Raw genomic sequence first — 22,264 nt, 5'->3', positions numbered from 1 at the left:
CCAATGAAGCAAGTTTCAAACCTTACTGAAAATAAAACCGAGTTTCATTTATCTCACATTGTGTATAGGCAGTTTATTTAGCTCTGACATTCGTACAAATAGAAGCAAATATGTGTAGCTGAGGGTTGAACTGTGGAGTCCTTGGGGTTCTCTGAGCTTGGTTGTTTTCTTACAAACATTTCATTACCCGGCTAGGTAACATCTTCAGTGCTAGAATGGGATGGGGTTTGTTTATATACTGTGGCATGCCCTGCCAGTGTTGGTGGGGGTAGGGGTTTTGTTTTGTTTTACTTTTTCCCTCTGGTAGTTCCTTGATTAGGGTATTGTTTACTGCTTGATTGTATGTCTGGTGATAATCTTGGTGTTAATCTCTGCTTATCTGCATGATGATTGCTGGTGAGGAGATGTTCTGGTCTTTTGTTTTCCTTTCTATTGTCTCTTTTGAATAGTGTGTAGATGTTGTTTATCTCTATATTTATTTTTATTTATTTATTTATTAAATTTTTCAACCGCCCATCTCCCCCCAATGGGGGAACTCTGGGCGATTCACAACAAACATTAGAACATAAAATATATAAACACATAAAACCTTAATTTAAAACATTACTAAAAAGAAGAAGGAGAGACCAAGAGGATGAAAAATCTGAGGCTGAAGGTAGAAGGACTCTATGGGACTAGCCATCCCCATGCTTGAGATAGTCTCACCCCACCCCAGGCCAAGTGGCAGAACCAGGTCTTCAAAGGCTTACAAAAGGCCAGGAGTGTGGGGGCTAATCGCACCTCCGGGGGCAGGATGTTCCAAAAAGCAGGGGCTACCGCAGAGAAGGCCCGCCTTCTGGACCCTGCTAGTCAAAGTTCTTTCACTGAGGGGGTCCGAAGCATGCCCTCTCTGTGTGATCGGGTGGGACGGGTTGAAGTCATAGGGGACAGGCGGTCCCTTAGATAACCTGGTCCCATGCCATGTAGGGCTTTAAAGGTGATAACCAACACATGGGTGCCTTGTCTGAATACCAAGCTTCCAAGAATTCCCTCACATTTTTGGATTTAGCTTGGTCTAAGATGCTGACAGTTTCCCAGTTAAAATTACGGTTATATCTATCCATGTGTTGTGAGGTTAAGGAATTTTCATCATGTCTTCTGACTGCTAGCTGGTGTTCATGGATGCGCTCTGCAAGCCTTCTGCCTGTCTCTTCCTACATAGTGGTTGTTACAGTCCTTACACTGTATGTTGTAGATGACTCCTGTTTTAATAATAAAACAAAACAAAACCCACCCACCCACCCCCACCAACACTGGCAGGGCATGTCACTGTATATAAACAGAGAGCAAACCCCATTCCATTCTAGCACTGAAGATGTTACCTAGCCAAGTAACGAAACATTTGCAAGAAAACAATCAAGCTCAGAGAACCCCAAGAACTCTGACATTTGTTATTTGGATCTTTTCTTTCTAATGCTATTGTTGCTCTTGAAATTCATATTTGTGGCCTGGAAAGAATTAATTGTGGCTCCTAAAGCAGTAATTCATTTTTTTAAGTGGAAGGATGTTGATGAAATTGAAGTTAATTATTTACAGAGGCTTTGGAATAATAAGCTTGAATATCCTGTTCAGCAGTAGAAGGTTGCTTTAAAAAATGAAATGAGTCTCTCTTGATCTTAAAATAAGTTTGATATTTTGTTTTGTATATGAGAGCCAGTCTGGTCTAGTGGTTAAGGCTCCAGGCTAGAAACCAGGAGACTGTGAGTTCTAGTCCTGCCTTAGGCATGAAAACTGTCTGGGTGACTTTGGGCCAGTCCTTTTCTCTCAGCCCACGACGTCAGGCTTGGGCAACAAGTCAGGTGGTCAATTCCTGTCGCAACCAATGGATCAATATTTGGTTGATCTGAAAAAGTGGACCCTGCACGTGTGGGAAAAACACTCGGAAGAAAAAAAATTGTTTTGTATACTGGACAACTAAATTTATTAAGGATTATCTAGTTGCCTCGCTGCTGGAAACATAGGACTGGATCATTAACTCATAGGTTTATCTTCTATTGCCTTATTTGGGGCTGAAATCCACAAATTTGTCAACCTATTGTTGCTTGTCAAGGAGATAAGTAACATTCTTATCCTGCCCCTATTTGGAATATATTACTGTATCAAGAACTGTGGAGTCTTCCTGCACTGGGATGACTATGAGAACAATTATATAAGATCTGAAGGATATTTTTCTACCTATTTTCCTGGTATATGTTTTTTGCCAACATTTGAATTGGGAGGCTTTCTTCAACAGAGGAGCAAGGAAAAAGATTTTCAAGCAATTTGATGAAATATTTTGGAATTACTTTATTATATTAATTTTCAAGCCTGTTGCCATTTTTAAAAGATGTTTAATTTTTACATCACACTGTCATTACTTTTTAATGAGAATCTTCATTTATAATTTATACTGCTCTTGAGTTTCCCTTCCCCAGTGGCTGAAATGTACACGGTATGTATCTCCACCCTTCTCCAAGATACTTAACTGAAGTCTTTTCTAAACTAAGCCTCTCCATATCCAGTTATGGGTTTGCTTAGTGGTACTAATGAGAAAGAAAGTACATTTTCTTCTTTTAGTGATATAAAACCTATTAAGTGAGAAGCAGACTCTTCTCTGTGCTGATACTTATTATACAGAATTGTCTCAGCAGGAAAGGAAGCCAAGCCCTGTCCTGCTTATCACCCTAATGTAAAATCTCTGAAAACCTCATTTCACACTGTAATATTGAAAAAGCATAATCTATGTATGTAAGAAAGGGGACAAGGGGATTTTAAAATACTGTTCCTGGGTCTCACGTTTTCAGTGGGGTTGGCACAACCTCTTATCTTCAGTTCACAAAAGTTGTCACCTCCAAACGTTGCTACCCAGTTGCAATGTTTAATGTAATAGAAGGTAATAATTATTAAATACATGAGAAATAATCATATCAACATAATTTCATGTGTATGATTACACATGAGTAATTAAATGTAATGCATATTTAATTACATTTTAATTTCTTCTGTCCCCACTTATTCCTTTGTTTTGGCTCTGTCAATTTTGGGGAGTGTGGTCCCTAGCACCCCACCTCTCCCCACAAAGATGACCATCCCTGTGTTAAGCACCAGCTGATGCAGGAAAGAGCAATTAAAACAATGCATAATATTAATAATAACTAAAATTATGAAGAAAGGCTAAAGAATCTGCAATTTGGAAGAACCCTTGAAAGCCAATTTATTAATTTTTATTTTATTTATTTATTTAATCACATTTGTATAGCCGCTCATCTCACATAGTGACAATTAATCCAGATCCCTGACCAATGCAGGGAATCACAGTGTAAAATCTTCTTCTACCCTTTGGTAATTGGGATTTTTTAAAAAAGAAAAACAAAAAGACAATTTCTGTCTTGCAAAACTTGAATATAGTGGAAAGAGAAAGCTTTCACATAATTTTAGCACTCACCAGATGAAATTGGTGACAAATTCGGGATGGAGAAGAAGCAAACATACTAACAGTGTATTATTCAAAGCAGAATTTATGGAGTTCATTGCCAGCAAGTATAGAAACAGGCTTTTCCAGTGGTAAGACAAACATTACAGAAAAGAGCTAGCAACAGTATTTAGACATAATTAGCCAAAAGGAACTATTTATGTTCAAAGGCTATATATGTTTGAAGACCAGTTGGGAAATTCCTTATAAGAAGTCACCAGTAGGGGCTCCATTGAGTTTATTACTATCCATAATGACTGGCAACAGTTTTCAAGAAGAGCAAGTGTTTGCTTGTTTCTTCCTCCCAGCTCTGGAGAACCAGGTATTGATATAAAAAGCTGGATTAAAAATTCTCTTTGGCACCGACAAGTTTTGGATACATATAGTATCTCTGAATATTTGCATGAATATATTTTATTAGCGCACACACAGAAACAAATAAAATTTAGCCGTAAGGTTGTGTCACTGAATTCTTGCCAGTATTTTGTTCCTGTCTGAAGTTTCTCCAAACTAGTTGCATTCTTCTGCTGTAAACATCAAGCCAGCCTTTTGTGCAGGGCACAATCAATTCTGTATCTCTCTCATCTTGCAAGAGACTGACCTCCCCCAACCCTTTCTCTTGAGCTACAACTGATATGTCCATTGCAATTCATGCACATGCTCAATGGATGCAAAATGGCTAACAATTTAAAGCAACATCTCTGAAGTTAGCCATGACACTAACCAAGCATGGGTTAGCCATCATAAAGCTTTTATGGTAGAAGAGCTGTGTATGTGGCTGCCAGTAAATTGATTAAGAGAGATGCTATTGATTGTGAACAGTCCAGAGCGGGAAGCCACCTAAGGGGATCCAACTCTCTCAGAAAGCAAGGGAATTCTATTCCTGGAGAAAGAGCTTCCTGAGTGAGAATTCACAGAGCTACTGTGGTTTTCCACTGCAGTCAGCTGTTGCAACCCTTTATTTTATTTTCAACAGGTGTCACCTCCAAATAGACCTGAAACAGAGAATGACATGTTGAATAAAGGGTAACTTACTTTGAGTAGCCAAGTGAGCACTGAGTCACGATAAGGAACAAATTTGTTCTTATTTTTGCCAGCAGCTTGATCTGCGAGGGCTGAAATGACCAACCCAAGAGTTGTGAGAGACCTGCATTGGGGAGAAAAAGATTCTGTAATTGTACGATGACTAGAATCAGATATACACTTAGCAATAGCTGGCCCCTCTATTAATTTGCATTTTGCTTTTAGGGTAAAATTGCCTAATCATTAATTAACATAAACAGGACCCAGAAAAAATAATTCTTAGTTTTTCTCTTTGTTCTAATATAATAATTTCTGATCTCTCAGAGAAGGAAGGAAAGAAGGATGGACTATTTCTTTTAAGGGAAAGCTGGGGAAAAATGTCAAAGGAGGATGGGACTCTGCTTCTTTCTTTTCTCTTGTTGTCATTCTTCTGAATAAATAAAGAACATTGGGACATATTTACTTTTGCCTTCACCCTCCATTTAAAAACATTTAATCCCTTAAAAAGAAAAAAACTTTACTTGTTGATGTTGCTTCCTTCCTTCAACCTATCACCTGCAGCCCCCGTCTTGGTTGCTCTTTCACTGCCTGCAAGGTCAACCAGGCTCAACTTGCCCACTTTCTCACCAGAGGTCTGCGGAATGAAAACAGCATTAGCCCAAAAACGTTTCACCTCCTCAGCATCTCAAAATATCCCTCTTTCTCTTTCTCAGTTTGGGGGAAGAGAAGGGAAAGGAAGAGAAGGGAAAATGACAGCAACAACAAGGAAAGACCTTGATGCTAAAGAGGAAGTTAAATGAGGACTACATAATGCTATCGTAAATGATTTATTATACAACCAATGTGCCTACTCGAAAGGGTTTACTGAGAAATTTCTCATGCCTTCTACATAAATTTCAGCTCCCCTAATCTCCAGGCCAGAAGTTAACATCTAGCACAAATGAATGTGACTAAAGCTGATCTAGATCTTACTGGTAGGGGAAACAAAGGGATAAGAGAGATTAGAAGCAAAGATAACAAGAGATGAATCCCCCCACCCCACCCAATGCCACTGAAAATAATAAAGTCTATTTTTTTTCAGAATGAGGATTAGAGGGTTGAATGTTTTAAGTCAAACTTGCATGTTGGTGACTTTTAATTTTCCAGGTATGGAATGACCAAACCAATTAAGAGAAAAGGCACAAGACTTCACAGGGACATATTCAGACAATAACATTTGCAGATTTTTGCTTATAAGGAGTCATTCCATTACTTAGGGATACAAGCAAAGAAAGTGACAGTAGCAGACCTGTATATATCCTCAGGTTCACAAGGGACTTTCAGAGTGCAGAGAAATTGGTCCATGGGCAAAGTTCATATATTATATTTTAGCCGACTTGGGCAAAGACAAAAGAGGTTTGAAAAACATAAGATGTCCCCCAAACTCAACGCAGGTGTTCCCTAAGTTTGTGGAGAGGTGCAGTAAGTGCTATGAAAGAAAATATGCTCTTCCCTTAATCTGTTTGTTGGATATAAGGGAATATAGGAGAGTTCTTTCTATCAACGGAAATGATAGTCCTTAGTAGTGTTGCTGAAAAATTCAAGTGCTCCAGCCACAGGGCTTCAAGTATACTTTGATTTCATTGCTTTGGGGGGTGGGGGGAGGAATGGAGAAACACAACAGCCAATGTGTGCCTTTTTAGGGCGTGACGTTTTTCCCTGAAAGGTGAGGGATATATTATCTGTAAGCCCCAAACAACCAAAGGTTGTTAAGGAGTGTCTGGATACAACTGAAACCTCAAGAAGAATCGCTTTTCATAAATAAATAATGTTCTCCTGATTCAGATCCCAAACAACCTTTAGAGAATAGCAACTCTCTCTGACATTATAAGGCTCTGTGACAGCAACCTGGAAGCAAGTCCCACACTATTTTAAAACGGCATTGTTCCCAGAAATGCTATGCTGCCTCTCATGATGAGGCTGGGAATCTGTCATCTTCAGGAAGGCTTTAGTTCCCATCATCTCTGACCTTGGGCCAAAGTGGTGGGGCTAACAGGAATATGAGATGAAGAACATCTGAGGACCACAGTTTCCCCAGTCTGCCCTAGGGTAACAAGATCTATTCTAAAGCAAGTAAAACAGAAGTAAAATTCTGACGAACATACTAATTACAGTTTGCCATTTCCATATAGCATTTATAAAACTCCTTTTTCCATTACATTTTTATAGTACTCTGTTATTTATCAGTAGTGCAGATTGCAGAACTCACCCCTGACTTTACATCATACAATATGTGTGTGAGGATGATCTTGAAAACTGCATGGGATCGACTGCTCTCTTCATTCATGTTTGTTGCAGCAACTGTACGAGATTTATTGCCTTCGGACATCAAAGACTCTATATCCTAAATAAAAGAATCACAAAACATATTGTGTTTTTTAAAGTGAAGTTCATGCATAACTTGAGATGTGAACTAAGCCATGTGGCTTATTCAACAAACCATAATTAAAACAAGCCACAGCTTAATGTGATGTCTTGTCCCAGTCACTGAAGTCTCAGTTTTGTAAAGAGGCTAGAAAGTGCTATATTCGGTGAGTACGAGCTCTTATTGCTCCACACAAATCATGGTTTTGTATTACATTTTCCCCTGATTTACCCTTAATGCTGCCTGGGCAGAGCAGAGAAATAACATGTTCCTTCTGTTTTGTCAAACTGGCTGGCTAATCAAAGTATTACTTGACAGCAAATAAAACATTTTAGCTATCCTCAATCACAAGACTGTTGATTGAACTATGAGTTCTACCAATAAATTCTAATCTTTCTCTAGAGGATTTGGGCACGTTGCATTTTGACTGGTATTGGATTTCTAAAATAAATAGTATGAAAGCTTAAGCAAACTTGGAGTCCTCATGTTCTGTGGCATGGAATTTCTACCCACCTGATAGGGTGCTGGTTCAGTATAGAAAAGCACTCTACATGTTCTAGAATCACAGAGTTGAAAGAAATCTTTGAGGTCATCTAGTCCAACTATATTCAAAGACATCTTCTCCTCCTCTTTGAGCACTTCAGTATGCTCCAAACAGCACCCTTAGCATTTCTTTAGTAACCTCTAGGAGTAAGGCCTGATGATCCCAGGTTATAATTGTGCTTAGTATTTTCATTAGGACATATTAAAATTTTCAGCTAAAAAGTAAGTACTGCATCTGAACTATTTGGGCCTTGCTTACGTTCACTATGTTTAAGATCCTTACTTGAACAAGAGAAACTTTCCTACTGAAACAGGAGAAGGGTATCAAAAGGCAAGACATGGTGTATTTATGTGCATGGATGTACACTTCACGCATATTCATTCATTAAATCTTACAACAGCTTTATATAGTAGATTAGCATTATTATTACTCTATTGCAGGGCAGGATGGGGGAGATCAAGACAGATGGCTTTAGAAAGTGGTGAACTCTCATTTATTGGAGGCTTTTAAGCAGAGGTCTCTGGAGTACCCTGTACCAAAGGCTTCCATTAAATGACCTTTGAGGCCATTTTCAACTGGATGATTTTATGAGATGGCTGGGTTATATTAGACTACCTAGCAAGTTTGCTGCAAAAGTCAACCAGTGAAACTTATGTTTTATTTTAAACCTCTGCAAAACTCTTAGCAAAATGGAAAGCAGTATTCAAATTTTAGAATACAAAGAGAACAATGTAATCAAAATACCATATGCAAGTTTGCCCTGAAATTACACTGAAGTTGGGGAAGGGCCATTGGTCTGCAATAGAGCACATGTGCTGGACAGGAGTCATTATTCAAACTCAATGTAATATACCTCCTCATGTTTCTGACTTGGTCTTCTTATTTTCAGACACTTAAGGCTATTGCTAAAGTTCTGCAAATAAGCCTAGCATAGTTACTTGCTAAACCAGTTTCGCTAGATCTTTCTCTCCTCCTTTCTTTAAAAGCAAACATAACTGAAGTCTCCCTTCAGTCAGGTTAGATTCCTGATGACTTCATGAACACATCCATGTAGTTTATTTGGCAATAATATGGAAGTGGTTTACCACTGCCTCCTTCTTGGATGTTTTTTCAGCTAATATTTCCCAGTGGTCTCCTATCCAAATACTAACCAACTCCACCCCTGCATAACTTTCTAAGACCAGCCAAGTCAATTAGAAGTTAGGATTAGGAAATCAGAACAGTTTTTCAAGATTTTATGAACTACTTCTATAGAAACCTTCCCCATTCTGGTTTCCACTAGATGCGTCAGACTAAAATTCGTTCCACTATCAACTAATATAGCCATGCTGGCTGCAGAGGACAGGAGTTGTAATACTGCAGAAATCTGCTGAATTACAGGGCCTTAATACCTATAGGGCTTATATCGCAGAAGTGAAGATAGGGGGAAAACAAATAATGTTTGTATGCCTCATTAGCTTCAGAGCTATAAACATTCCAAGGATGAGAATTTCCTAAAGGGCAGTTCATGATTGCAAGTACACTGCTGATGGAAACATACCATTTATGCAGATACAACAGAGAGATTAAAGACAAGGTAATGATGGTTCAAATAACACTTTGACTTTGCTTCTGGAGGTGCTGGAGGTCAATTGTTAAAACTTTGCATTTAGGGAATCTCAAACTTAATCTTAAAATACAACACTAGAGAAGTATCTTTTGTAAAAGGCGTGCAGATGACTTCTGCCTCTAATCTTGGAAAGTCAATGCTGATCAAGCACAGGGACTACTAAACCAGACAGAACAATCTGTCCAAGATCTGATTTAAGAGCACAGAAACTATGAAATTCCTTCTCATCAATCCTGAACAGACCATGAGGAAGATGGGGGAGGCATGAGGCTTTCTTTTCTCTGCCACAACTTCATTCCTGCACTTCCACAGATCCTATGCCAAATCACTAGTGAGGGGAACTGGTTGGGCCCTTCCTTCCTCCTAGTGATTTTGCATGCTGAGAAGTCCCAGTTTAACAGACTAGAGTTGCCACATCTTAACTGATTCACTATTATTTTCTAATGTACTTAAGCTGCTTTGGACACAGGCTCTTGCAGAAAAGAGGCACATAAATAATTTGGTAATGACAACTATTCCACTAAACGTTATTAGGTAAGCCTATTGTAATGGATTTCTTTACCTTGTAACTGGCAACAGCTAGTTTAGAAAGACCATCTACATAAGGTCCATAGACACTGTGTTCTCTGACTTTTAAAGATTGACGGCTCCTGTTTGGAAACAAACATAGAACAAGATATTACATTTCCAGAACTCTGAGGAATATTGTCAGTCAGGCACTTCTGAGTCATACTGATTCATCAAGAAGCACCCAGCACTTGCTCAGACCTTTCCTCTTAACCTCAAATGATATTTCAACTTTGACTGGACTGTGCCCAGCATATCAAGATGTATTTGGCGGCTAACCTCACCGCCTAGCTTGAGGGAACTAATTCATTTTTTTCAAGGTGATACTCTCAACAACAAAAATGCTATCATACAATGGTAGGAAAAAAGATAGAAAAAGTAGAGGCTACCCAGTTTGCATGTTATCAAGTTAACAATCAACATATTTCTCTGTCTTCAGATAAATGTAAGATAAACAGCTCTACTGCTCCAGGGAATATTTAAAAAATTAACAGATTTTTGCCCTTAAACTTCCCTCAGATAATTTTGAGATTTAAAAGCCTACTCAAATAGTTAAGATAACTATGTTTTTCCTCTCCCCACATTGCTGGGCATATTTATCAGAAAAGGGATATGATGGCAAACCCCATTCTCTAGCTGTTCAATCTGGGCTCCATCCGAACCTGCCAATAACTTCTTTTTAAAAAGTATGGGAGAGCCTTATCGTGGATCTCCCAGTTACACCATGAGTTCCTGGAAATATAAAAAACGCTTTACACCTAGGATCAGCAACATGGTACCAGCAGGCCCCAAGTTGTCCACACCATTTTAAAATGATGTCTGCAGGCCCTTACAAGTAAGTTAAAATTTATTTTAAAAAACTAAATGGTTGAAACCGTGCCTGAGAATGCTAGAATCCTGCCAGAATATTGAGAACTTCAGCAAGATTTTAAGAGATTGGGGGGGGGCGGCGGCAGAGAGCTACTTGGAGCCAGAAAAGGACCCCTGCCATATATTGGGTCATAGTATAGATTCACCTGAGTCCTGGTGGTGAAGCTAAAGAGAGTGGCTCTCTTAAATTCCAGGGAAGACTCTTTCCCAGCCTACTTAGAGAGGCTTAGGATAAAAGCTGGCCCTTTTTGCATGCAAAGCACATGTTTAATTACTGAGAGAAGGCCATCCCCAGAAACAAAAATTACTGGTTTTGTTCTGGAGGAGTATGTTGATTAAGCTGGTCCCTGGTGAGGAATGCAGAAGTAGGAGACTTCCACTCCCATCAAATGATTACTTTACCAAGTTGCCTGCAATTTTGGTGTTCCCCAAAACCCTTCCTTACCCCTTTGGGTCCAGCAGATCTCTGACTTTCTCATTATAAATCTCCATGTAGGACACTTCCACCTTAAAACTCTGCTCTTCACTCTCCTCTTGCTGGGCTCTTTCAAAGAGACTGCTGCAGAGCCGAGGTATTAATCCAGGTTCATCAGCTGTGCCCATCATTGTGTACGATTTTCCAGATCCTACATAAAGGAGAAAGAAAACATTGTAAGAAAGGAGGAAAGGTGGAAGTTCCTGAAATCTTGCTGAGATAAATAAGTCTACAAGTAGATTTAGGTAACTCTTCCATTATTACTGATGAAAAGATGAAGAATAATTATTCTGGATTCATGGGAAGGCTTCCTTTACAAATGTGAATGCACTACAGCCCAACATTCCATGCCCTGTAGCAGTGTTTCTCAATCTTGGCAACTTTAAGATGCGTGGACTTCATCTCCCAGAATTCCCCAGCCAGCATGCCGGCTGGGGAATTCTGGGAGATGAAGTCCACGCATCTTAAAGATGCCAAGGTTGAGAAACACTGCCCTATAGAGTGTAAATAAATGGTTATAGTTCTATAAACCAAGCTAGATCTAATTAGATTTATAGACAGAGCTGGATTAACAAATTATTGTAACTATCTTATTTTCTCTGATAACACAGAAAAATGACGTGTATATATATATAAAACTGGTTTGTCAAATTAAATAGGTGAGTTGGAGCACTGTAACTGCCTCCTTGTGCTGTTAATTCAAGGTCAGTCATAGGAGAGGCAGGAGATGCTTATCTAGTTAATGTGGAAAAGAACCAAGCCACAGATAAATAAGGGTTATATCTGGCTGCATCCGTACATAACAAATATTATCCTGGATCTCCAGCTTTTTTGTTTGCTGCATATAAGCTAAAAAAACTATCAAAGAGAGTTAAGAGTGGGAAATTCGTGCCCTGTCCTCAGCCCATATCCACCATAACTATTATCTCACTGCAAATAAACCAGGTAGATGGCTAGTTCACAAATTGCATAAACAAAAACAGAAAAGACTAATTTCTAAAATACAACATGACAGGAAAACTTTAATGGACAATGCAGGCATTCAAGAGGCCTTTTTTTGTTATTATTCATCATTATATAAAAAACAAGATGTTCATCCAGATGATATTGATAAATATCTGTCTAAACAAAAATTACCTATTCTTACTGATCAACAGAGAAAATTACTTAATGATCCCATAACATTAGAGGAAATGTTATCTGCCTTTAAGAAAATTAATTGTGGAAAAGCACCTGGCCCAGATGGTTTATCAGCAGCCTACTATAAATATTTTGAGAAGGAGCTTTGTCTTCCTTTACAAATTACTATGAATTCGATTTTGGAATAAGGGCTATATCTGGCTGCATCCGTACATAACAAATATTATTCTGGATCTTCAGCTTTTTTGCTTGCTGCATATAAGCTAAAAAAAACTATCAAAGAGAGGGAAGAGTGGGAAATTCCTGCCCTGTCCTCAGCCCATATCCACCATAACTATTATCTCACCATTATTCTCTGCCCAATACCAGCCAGTATCTTCAGTAGCTAATGGGAAAGCAAAAAGATGTGCTGTTTTTCCCCATCACCCCCACCCTCTCCCACCTTCCTATTTCTTTAAACCTTACTTTCTTTTATATTACCTTTACCAAGCTAGAGCCCTGAGGAGTGCAGTCAACAGTAAAAATAATTGTTTAAAAAAGACAGTAAAGCAGCTGGCTCCTAATTATAAGCTCCCATATTGGGCTTTATTCATCTGGCATTCTAAATGAGGAGCGTGCAACTTTTCTGCAGCCAGCGGCAGTGCTTGGTCTCTGAGGGTTGCAGTGATTGTGGCTGGTAATGTCATCCAAGTAGGTGGAGCCAGATTTTTCAGATTTGGGGGGGGGGGTGAAGCAGCAAAATTGATGCCTGTTGCTCTGCAGAGACTCAAGGAAATTGTTTTCCTCCTTAACCTTCTCCATGTAGAAATAAATCAACCTGATCCAGAAAGGCTTGGGCTTTATTAATGAGCCTTCCATTTCATTTCTTAAAATCCTTCCCAAACTCTAGCATTTTGGTTTTGCCAATTCCTAGAGTGTTCTAAGGGCTGCAAAAGATTCCCTGAGGGTTTGTAGGTTGGGTATCTTTGCTTTAAATTATGGCAAAATGTTAGGGAGAAAGGGTAGAATGGTGGGGGATAGCTTTAGGAAATATAACTCATTTGATCTTCAATATGTCTAAAGAACTAAATTCTGAATCAGTCTATCTAAAGGATAGCCTACTCCCCGTACAATCTGCCCATTTTAATTGTTAACTGCTCTGTGGTTGATTCAAATTTGGTAGGTGAATATGGTGGACTAGGACTACAACTTCTTAACTACAATTCTCAAACTCCCTCCTTTCACCCCAACCCAATCAGGCCCAAACCTTCTCATTAACTATAAATATTCTAATGTTAAGAAACTGGTAAAAGTTGTTTTTTCAACTGGCTTTGGTATGTATTGCATACTCCCCTCTTACGAAAGCCAATTTGGTATAATGTTTAAAGGAGTGGAGGAATTCGAGTTCTAGTCCTCTCATAGGCATAAAACCAGCTGAGTGATTCTAGCTCAGACACTCTGAGCGCTAGGAAGAAAGCAATGGCTACTTCCAAAAATGTCATCAAGTTTTTGGAAGTAATCAGGAATCAGGGTTGACACAAGGGGCCATTACAACAATTTTCTCTATCTATATTGCCCCAGGGTCTGTGTTTCTGTTTCCTTTCTTTATTGTAGTTTAGATGTGCATTACTGTACTTAAGGTTACCAATGTCTTTTTAAATTTTGGGCTATATGCAGCGCCTGGCATGAAGATAATGTGAATATGAGCCATTCAAGACAGATAAGGGAGGAAATAAGGTAGTCACTCTATAGTAGTGAAAAAAGTTGTGTAAGGCTTTATGAAATCAAAACCAGCATTTGAAATTGAGGGAAGCATGAACAATTAAGTTATAAACTATTGTCTTTTCCCTGACATGTTGTTTGGTACTGTTCCTAATTTGTTTAATAATCAAAACTAACACATTTTCCCCCTTTCCCTCAATTTGCACCTTGCTAATGCTTACCAGTCTGCCCATAGGCAAAAATGCATGCATTGTAACCTTCAAAGGCATTCTGGAGAATGTTCTCACCAAGGCACTTGAAAACAACATCTTGACCTAAAATTAGAACAAAAAGATTCATATTAATGGGGGAGGAAGAGTAAAAAAAAAAGCCTTTGTTAAAACTCTCAAAAGCTTCAAACACTTGTAATGTGTGAAAACATTTAATGCTTTTCATGTGTGTCCAAAGTCAACGGAGCCTTAAAAAGTGGAAGGCACGGAGCAGATACTCATCTTGACTACACCAAAGTATCCAGTAACTTCCTTTGGAGTTGTTCTGTGTTTAACCAGCACCGGAAGCATATCTTAACAATTGTTAAGCTGGGGTTTTGTGTGGCAGATACTTGTACTGTTTGAATTCTAAAATCCCAGAGCACTTTAGCTTCTTCATTTTCTATTACTTTGTCTATTTTGTGGTCCCACCAGTTCTTGCTTGCAGACAAGTGATATTTCTTGCAGATATTCCAATGCACCATTGTTGCTACTTTGTCATGCCATTGTTTGTAATCTGTGCGATCTTCTTGCAGCAGCTAACTAGGTGGCCCACTGTTTCTTCAGTTTCTCTGCAGATGATGATGGTGATGATGATGATGATGATGATTTGGATTCCAGATCAAAAAAGTTTACTGATCACACACTTTCTTCCAGGAACTATCAGATTTTACATGCTTTCAATCTGTCATGACTTGATATCAGCTTAAGGGCAAAATATCATTTTAAGACTGAAGGGGGGAGGGAGAATTTCAGACAGCCTCAGGCATGGGTTGGAATGAGATGAAAGCAATATCATGAATATAATAGTAATTTTTCCTTGGAGTCAGACTTGACTCCTTGTGGCTTCATGGGTTAAGTCCACGCAGGTTTCTGGAGGACATTTTCAGAAGTCCGCATGCGCCTGCAAAAAGTTGCCAGAACATGTTTGTACCATATTTACACACAAGGAGGGACAGCTGCTCAAATACACTAGCCAGAACCCATATTGACAAATGCCCATCTCTTACATCAGTGTTCCTCAACCTTGGCAGCTTGAAGATGTGTGGACTTCAACTCCCAGAATTCCCCAGCCAGCTGGCTGGGGAATTCTGGGAGTTGAAGTCCACACATCTTCAAGCTGCCAAGGTTGAGGAACACTGTCTTACATAAACTCTGTCTTACATAAACACTGTCTTACATAAACTCTGCTTTTACAGGGAGGCTCCCACGTGAATTACATTTGCTCATCCTTTCCTTTTCCCATCATGTACCATGAAGGGAAAAGATCCCTGGGTAAAACTGGGGCTACTTGCACAGTAAGCAGATTTTCTTGACCTCTCCATCAGAAAAGGGAATGGGTAGAAATACCTCAGTGATGCATAGCCTAAAGGCTTGGGAATCCCGGAAACATGCTGCACCAAGATGCCAAAGGCATGGACTACCTGCCTGTTCCTTGGGAAAAGCAAAAATCAAATCCCCAGTGAACGCCACCACAAAGCCTGAGAGGCACCAGGAGGCAGGAACTCTGGGGCCAGCTCTAAGAGCTTGTTCAAGGAGCACCTCCACAACACCCAGCATTTTGCTCATCCTTTCCTTGTTTTATGGAGAGGAGAACCACAGGGAGAGCAAGAGGTGCCTTGAACTTTCACCCTCAGGCCAGAAAAGGCAACATTCCCCTTCCTTCAATTCTTCCTACCTCAGAATCTACTTCCTCCTTTCATTAGAGTTAATGACAAAATACCTTATGTAAGACCGTTAAAGCAACACATGCTACATCCTGCAACTGTTCAATATTCAGAACAACAACAACAATCCTAATGGCCCTATAAATATAGACTGTGGTCCAATCTAGCACCAATACTGGCTCCCAAACCAGTCCTATTTCTACTTTTCATCTTATGATCAAACTAGGCAGGATGTAGGTGTTTCTTATTTCTTTCTACCAATAGTTCTGTTTTGGACCAAAACGTAGTCTCACAAACAGCAAGAAATATAGAGTAGCACATCTGCTTAATTTGTCCTTCTTGTTTAATATGTCCACTCAGAACTGCACTTTTGGGAAGCTAGGTAACATCTAGAATAAAAGATAATCTAGAATTAAAACTGAATTCCAGACAGTTTTCAGACTTCAGTGGAAATCACAATGATAACTCTTCAAAAACAGGGGCCAGGCTCTTTCTTGGGAAGGGGATCTGCTGCTGGTCCTGAGAATTAAAATATCGTTCTTCTAGAAATGTGTTGGCAATGAGGAAGCTCTCTTTAAGTTCAGGAGACTACCTTTGAATCTCCTAGGACCACATCTAACTCTTTTGACAAATGATTACTAGACCAATGCCAATTTTCCTCCCACCAGAGTTGTTCATTGTTACAATGCTACCTGCATATTTTTCTTTGTTAGCTTCATCCATAGACCAGAAGCAGTGATCATAGGCAAACACCTGCAGAGAGATAAGCAAGAAATGCCTTAGAAACACTTATTTTAAAAGCCTATGATAAAGTGAACAACCCAATTAGCTGAGTTCACCATATATAGTTTCTGAAATGCATGCCTGCCCACATGATTTGATTTGATTTCTATGATATTCCATTCTAAGCTCGCTCTGAGGATGCACACAGTTCCTCCCTGCTCAGCAGCTAATTTTCAAGAATACAGACTTCCTCAACCTTGGTCTACCAGATTACAGCTCCTATCATCTCTGGCTTGTACCACCACTTGCTGTGCTGCCCAAGTAAGATGGAAGCTGTAGTCCAACCCACCGATCAAATGCCAAGTTTGAGAAGACTGAAGACCGAGCAACATTAATTCTGCCTCCTTATTTGCTCCCACTCACTGCCTGGAGCAGATTTCTTCTAACTTCTATTTAAACAAGCTTTTAAAGCTTCTAGTTGTCATGGGCTAGAAGAAATCAATGATGATAGTTGCTACTTGCATATTTCTAGTTCATACAATGGTGTGTGTGTATGTATGTATGTATGTGTGTGTATATGTATGTATGTATGTGTATATACACACACACACACATGTCCCATGAAAATGATTGAAAATTAGTAGGAATGTGTAAACCCATGACCAAGAGTCATTAGGCTTTAGAAAAGTATTCACTTGGGACCTGCCCCTCACCCCACTCTAACCCTCCAATGCCTGAAGGTATGCTTATTCATGCTAAGAGTCCACTGGTTCTCATAGCCATACATGGCTATTTGTGTCCTTCTGGACCTAGATCTACTTTCTAATTTATAAAGGAAAAAGAAACTTTTGGAGAAAAGTGATGAGAAAGCAGATAAAGTCTTTTGCATTTTATTCTTCAACAAAAAAGAAACTGCTGGGAAATAACAACTGCAATCTGACACTGTGCAAGGATAAAAAAACGACTCTAAAACCAAAATACAAAAAAACCCTAACACTCTTTTACCACAACCCTCAATCCTCAGTGTGTGCTACTGTTTTCTGACTTGTTCCTCTGACTCATGCCTTGGCTGCCAATGTAATATGTGGCTTGTTTGAGAGAGAGAGAGAGAGAGAGAGAGAGAGAGAGAGAAAAGGAAAAGCAGTTTTAAATGTTTTCCCCTTCCTCTTACAATAGCACTGAATACATCTGGAAAGAAAGTAGAAAATATTCTGGCAAAGAACTGAACTTGATTCACTACCCAGGGCTGCAAAGTATTATAAAAATCTTTTACCTTTGGTTGGCTCCTTCAGTTCCATGAGGAAACACAACAGGACATGGCAGGAGAAGAGAAGGGGAAGAAAAGAAACTGATTAATACATACACATTTTAAATGCAAAGGAAATAGCAAGTTTTAAATACATTAATCAACATTAACCTCAAGACAACACACATTTGCAATGTATTCTCTTTGAATTTTTGAGGACTGTGAAAAGAAACCTGGCTGGCCTTGAATACAAGAACTTTCTTTGGAAGACAGAAGAGATACAAGCAAAACAAGATCAATGGCCAATAAATTTTTAAAGAAGAGATCCAAAGTCTGCGACAAGCTCAACACAATGCTCTCATTCTTATTATTATATCTTAAACAGTAACACTGTCTTCTCCAATTTGATGCCCTTCAGATATGTTGGAATACAACTCAACAGAACTCAGTTCTGCTATGCCTACAAAGAAGTGCTGGATGCCATCTGCTTGCTGCTCATGGAGGCAACCATGTTCTGGAAGGTTCTCCCTCACCCCCCAAATCTGAGAGGCACCTACTCTAACATGTTTTAGGTACCTGCTGAAGACTCCATTCTTCACCCAGGCCTTTCTGATATGTAATTCAAAGAATGATTCTCCAGCCCCTATTTTCAATAGCAACAATATAAATGCATCTTTATTATTTAATATTGTTTTTAAAACTACTTTAATGTACTGTTTATTATACGTTTTACTTCTGTTTACTGCTTCAAGATGGTTCAGCACAAAAGGGGGCATGTCAATATACTGTGTTAAATAAAAAATAATTTGCACCTAGTGCTGGCCACAGGCCCAACATATCTACAGGTAATGGATGCAGATACGGGAAAACTGCATTCATAGACTGAATGAGATAGCAGCTTTTGGTGATTTTAAATTGCGGCTTCATAGGTGTAATAATGATAACATCTATACTTCAATGTTTACAGTGGATTTTAGTTTAAGGAGGGTGACTTAAAGAGTCTTGGCTGAATTATATGCCACATCACAGTTTAAAGTAATAAAACTGATTCGTGGGAAGTCCTGACCTCATACATGCCTCCCATATGGCTTGGAGGAAGAATCTGGAAGCTCCACATGACATGAGGTTTGCTAAGGTTCATCTTTCTAAGAACAATGTGCAAACCAGATTCTTATGTTAGTTATATTCATATAAATCTGGTATCATAGATCATTATTGCTCCCACATGTATTTTTTCTCCTTTTTTGATATAATCATTGGCCATCCTTATCCTTGAAACAACTCACAGAAATTCAAATGCAATACTCAGTTCGTATTGGCTGTAAAAGCTGAGAAATCTGGACAAGCAGGAGAGAGAAAGCAGGAACGCTGGCAATGAAGCATACTGCCTAGTGTAAGAGAGCACCTCTTATATTCTATTCCTCCTTCCCCCCTATGAGGAGAAACAAGAGGAAAACAGATTCTCCTTTTCTGGTCATTTTTGCTTCAGAAAAAAAGAGACATTTGGCTCACACTGCGTAATACTAGTCCTGTCTCATCACGTAAAGATATCTTCAACCACTTCAGATCCTTACTTATTCTCCATCACATTAAGTACCTTTCTCCTCTACACACACACATACGCACAGCAATCAGCATTCTAAGCTTACTGAACATGACTATTTAGAGTATCCCCCCTTGATTCATGTAAAGATTCCTATCTAAAGTTTTTTTGTACTTTGACAAACTGGGATTCTATGAACCTGTCCATATTTCCTTTTTGTAGGTGGAAAAGCTATTAGAGAAAGAATTTACCATTAGTTTACAGGGCTGCTTAATTAAGACATATAACTAAATTTTATATCACCAAATCAACATATATCACTAAACTGTATGGAGGGCATTCAGAAGTCCAGGGCCTAAAACTATTGAGATGCATTGTCAAGCCTCTGTACAATTGCACACTGAGTTCCTTCATCTTAGCTGCTCAGAGTCATCTAGATCCAATAAAATGAGGAAATAAATAAACTTCAGTTTCTTATCTGGTCTCTGCCAAAAGATTTATAGCAGAGTTACCAATATCTTTTTGCCATTCTATCATAAGCACAGCAGAACATCTGCTTAAAACGCCACCCAAACTGAATTAGCTCTAGCAAATTGTGGGTGAGATGGAAGGGCGAGCTGATTCTGACAGTTTTTATAGAACCTGGAACTGGAAAAATGTCAGATGACTGGTTTCAGTTAATGGATTGAATGAAGTTTTCTTAGATTATCTCACAACAAGTAAAGTAGAAATGGAACATGGTGCACACGTTGATCCGCTGGACATAATGTTGATCTCAGGGGTATAAGGAAAGAACAAATCTCAGTTATGATATCTAAGTGTCCAAGCAAGCACATAAAGCCATAATGACTTTTAGGTCTTACCTACATTCCAAAAAAAGATTTATGTTATTACTTTGACCTTACATGGTGACATCCCTCCCACGCTCTCATTTAGGGCTGAGATTACAAACAGCAGTAAAAATATAATTCCAGTAAAAATATTATTTTTGTACATGAAGATTTCAAATAAGGGGTTACACTATATACATATGCAATTCAAAAGGCTAATTTCAACTAACCATTGTATTCTTTCTACATCAGTGTGAGCACAGTCTTTATTAAACTTCATTTTAGGACTTCTTTCTTAAAAATGCTTAAAAATCATAACGGATTGCAGTGGCAATAACAGTCTGGATAAGTGTCTGACCTAAATAAAAACAAAGGATCAACCAGGGGAGAGAAGCAACCCAAATCATAACTGACACCTATTCTTTCATTAGATTTCCATCAGAATTTTCAATATTTTCAGCTGTCCAATTGAATCCTTAGATTAGATAAGGTTTCCTATTTGAAGCTGTTATATTATATTGGCCATCTGGCCAATATCTTTTGGCTGGTACAGTTTGGATCCCTTGATTTCAATCCCCAAGAAAGGGAGCCAACAGGAGCTCTCTGAAAGCATTTATTAGCTTTGTCAGTGATAGTTGAAGTTGGTCTGATTTGGATACTGAATATTGAAGATCTGGCAAAATGTGTCTGCCTTACGAGGTAGACCAGACAGGAAACATTAGATGAGCTAATTCTACTTTATTGTAAGGTTACATTAACAGAATCTTGCAAGTCTGAAAGTACTTCTCTCCCCTCATTCCCTTTATAGCCTCCAAAGTAGCAAGGATCTCTTCTAAGCCTCTTGCCCCCCCCCCAGCCCTGCTGTGGGCTAAGCTGCCTTTTATCTGACTGTTCCCTTGGTTGCATGTTGTTGCCCTGTCTCCCAAGGTCATTTCCACATATCGTTACAAAATGTTGGCCTGCATCCTATACCTGATTAAAATATTGGAAAGCTGAATAATTTCTAAATATTGTAGTTCCTTTAGGAATGGCACAACATAAAGCACTGAGTATCTGGAGACACTGTAATCATGTTCAGATTTCTTCACTACTCACACTGAAGGCAGCCACTGAGAAATCCAGGATAATATGAGGGACTAATTTTCCCTACTGTCAGTTGTGACTAAGACAACTGTCCCAGTTGTGGCTAAGACAACTGTCCCAGCAATGACTAGCAGCCATTTGGCCGGGTCCCATATGCAAATCCCCACACCCTAGTTTCCATTTCTTGTGTGTTAATGATTAGATCAGATTTTTTGGCTTTTAAAAGATGACAAATATAATCGTTTTAATGAATTATATTTAGCACCTATATACTGTAGGTTTTGTTTTTACTGCTGAAAATCTTACATATAGGTTTTATTTAATGTTATCCAGATGTAATCAGTCCTGGATGCATTAAGTGTCCTCTTGGGCAGACAGACAAGATATAAATAAATACCCAAACACAAATTTCTAAGCATTACCTTCTGTATTCCACAGCATCAAAGGGAACTTAATTTTTTAAGCTGAAGAGAAGCAAAGAGGCAAGAAAAGGAACCTTATAATCAGATAAGCACTTTCTAATAATTCTTCTGCTCCAGTGATAAGGAAGAAGATGAATGGATTAAGGGATCAAACAAAAAGGACATAATAAAGGGATTGCTCCCTGTCCCTTTTCAGAAGGATATAGAAGTAGAAGTAGAAATCCAGTATACAATCTAACTTTTGAAAACACCTTGTTCCCTGCCATAAATTTGGAAGCTGACAATATTCCATTCTGAGTTGGGAAGGCTTTGGGAATATTTACTTAGATATATCTAATGCAGAAAATTAGAGAATTAACTTTTCATAATTAGCATTTCTTCACTACAAATATCACTTTAGTATACTGTATAAAAATTGTGGATACTGCAATTTTCCATGTCATCTCTGCAATGCAGCCCAACCTTCCCTATTTCTGTCATTCTGTGTTAGTCAGCTTTTCACTGGTGGGAGAAAAAAGAACTGTGGGAGATGAGCTAATTTAGCAAAAAAAGACAAGCGACAATTCTTGTATGTGTGACAGAAACTGCTAATGAATCCTTTACTTTCGTTACTCTCCTGATCCCTCCTGCTAAAGTCCTGGAGCTATGTAGCCATTTTTGTTTTGCATTTCCAAACCCC

General features: G+C 38.8%; 1 protein-coding gene across 3 annotated transcripts in view; it reads right to left on the bottom strand.

Annotated features, from left to right (window-relative positions):
• The window catches only part of KIF13B (kinesin family member 13B), a 143,390-nt gene that overhangs the window by 84,986 nt on the left and 36,140 nt on the right, over window positions 1–22,264 (bottom strand). For all 3 annotated transcript variants that reach the window (XM_088152488.1, XM_088152490.1, XM_088152489.1), the window contains exons 3-10: window positions 17,735–17,747; window positions 16,431–16,491; window positions 14,045–14,137; window positions 10,953–11,133; window positions 9,633–9,720; window positions 6,762–6,896; window positions 5,035–5,147; window positions 4,526–4,637 (exon numbers count right to left, since the gene is read on the bottom strand). In XM_088152488.1, the coding sequence (XP_088008614.1) occupies window positions 4,526–4,637; window positions 5,035–5,147; window positions 6,762–6,896; window positions 9,633–9,720; window positions 10,953–11,133; window positions 14,045–14,137; window positions 16,431–16,491; window positions 17,735–17,747 (796 nt within the window). The remainder of the gene's footprint in view (window positions 1–4,525; window positions 4,638–5,034; window positions 5,148–6,761; window positions 6,897–9,632; window positions 9,721–10,952; window positions 11,134–14,044; window positions 14,138–16,430; window positions 16,492–17,734; window positions 17,748–22,264) is intronic.

Source organism: Python bivittatus, unplaced genomic scaffold, assembly GCF_059951505.1.
Source record: "Python bivittatus isolate LINGU-HERP-01145 unplaced genomic scaffold, Pbiv_v1 ctg000690_np1212, whole genome shotgun sequence".
Lineage (NCBI taxonomy): Eukaryota > Metazoa > Chordata > Lepidosauria > Squamata > Pythonidae > Python > Python bivittatus.
The sequence above is the reverse complement of the archived record's forward strand: the minus strand, read 5'-3'. Positions and strand labels throughout refer to the sequence as shown.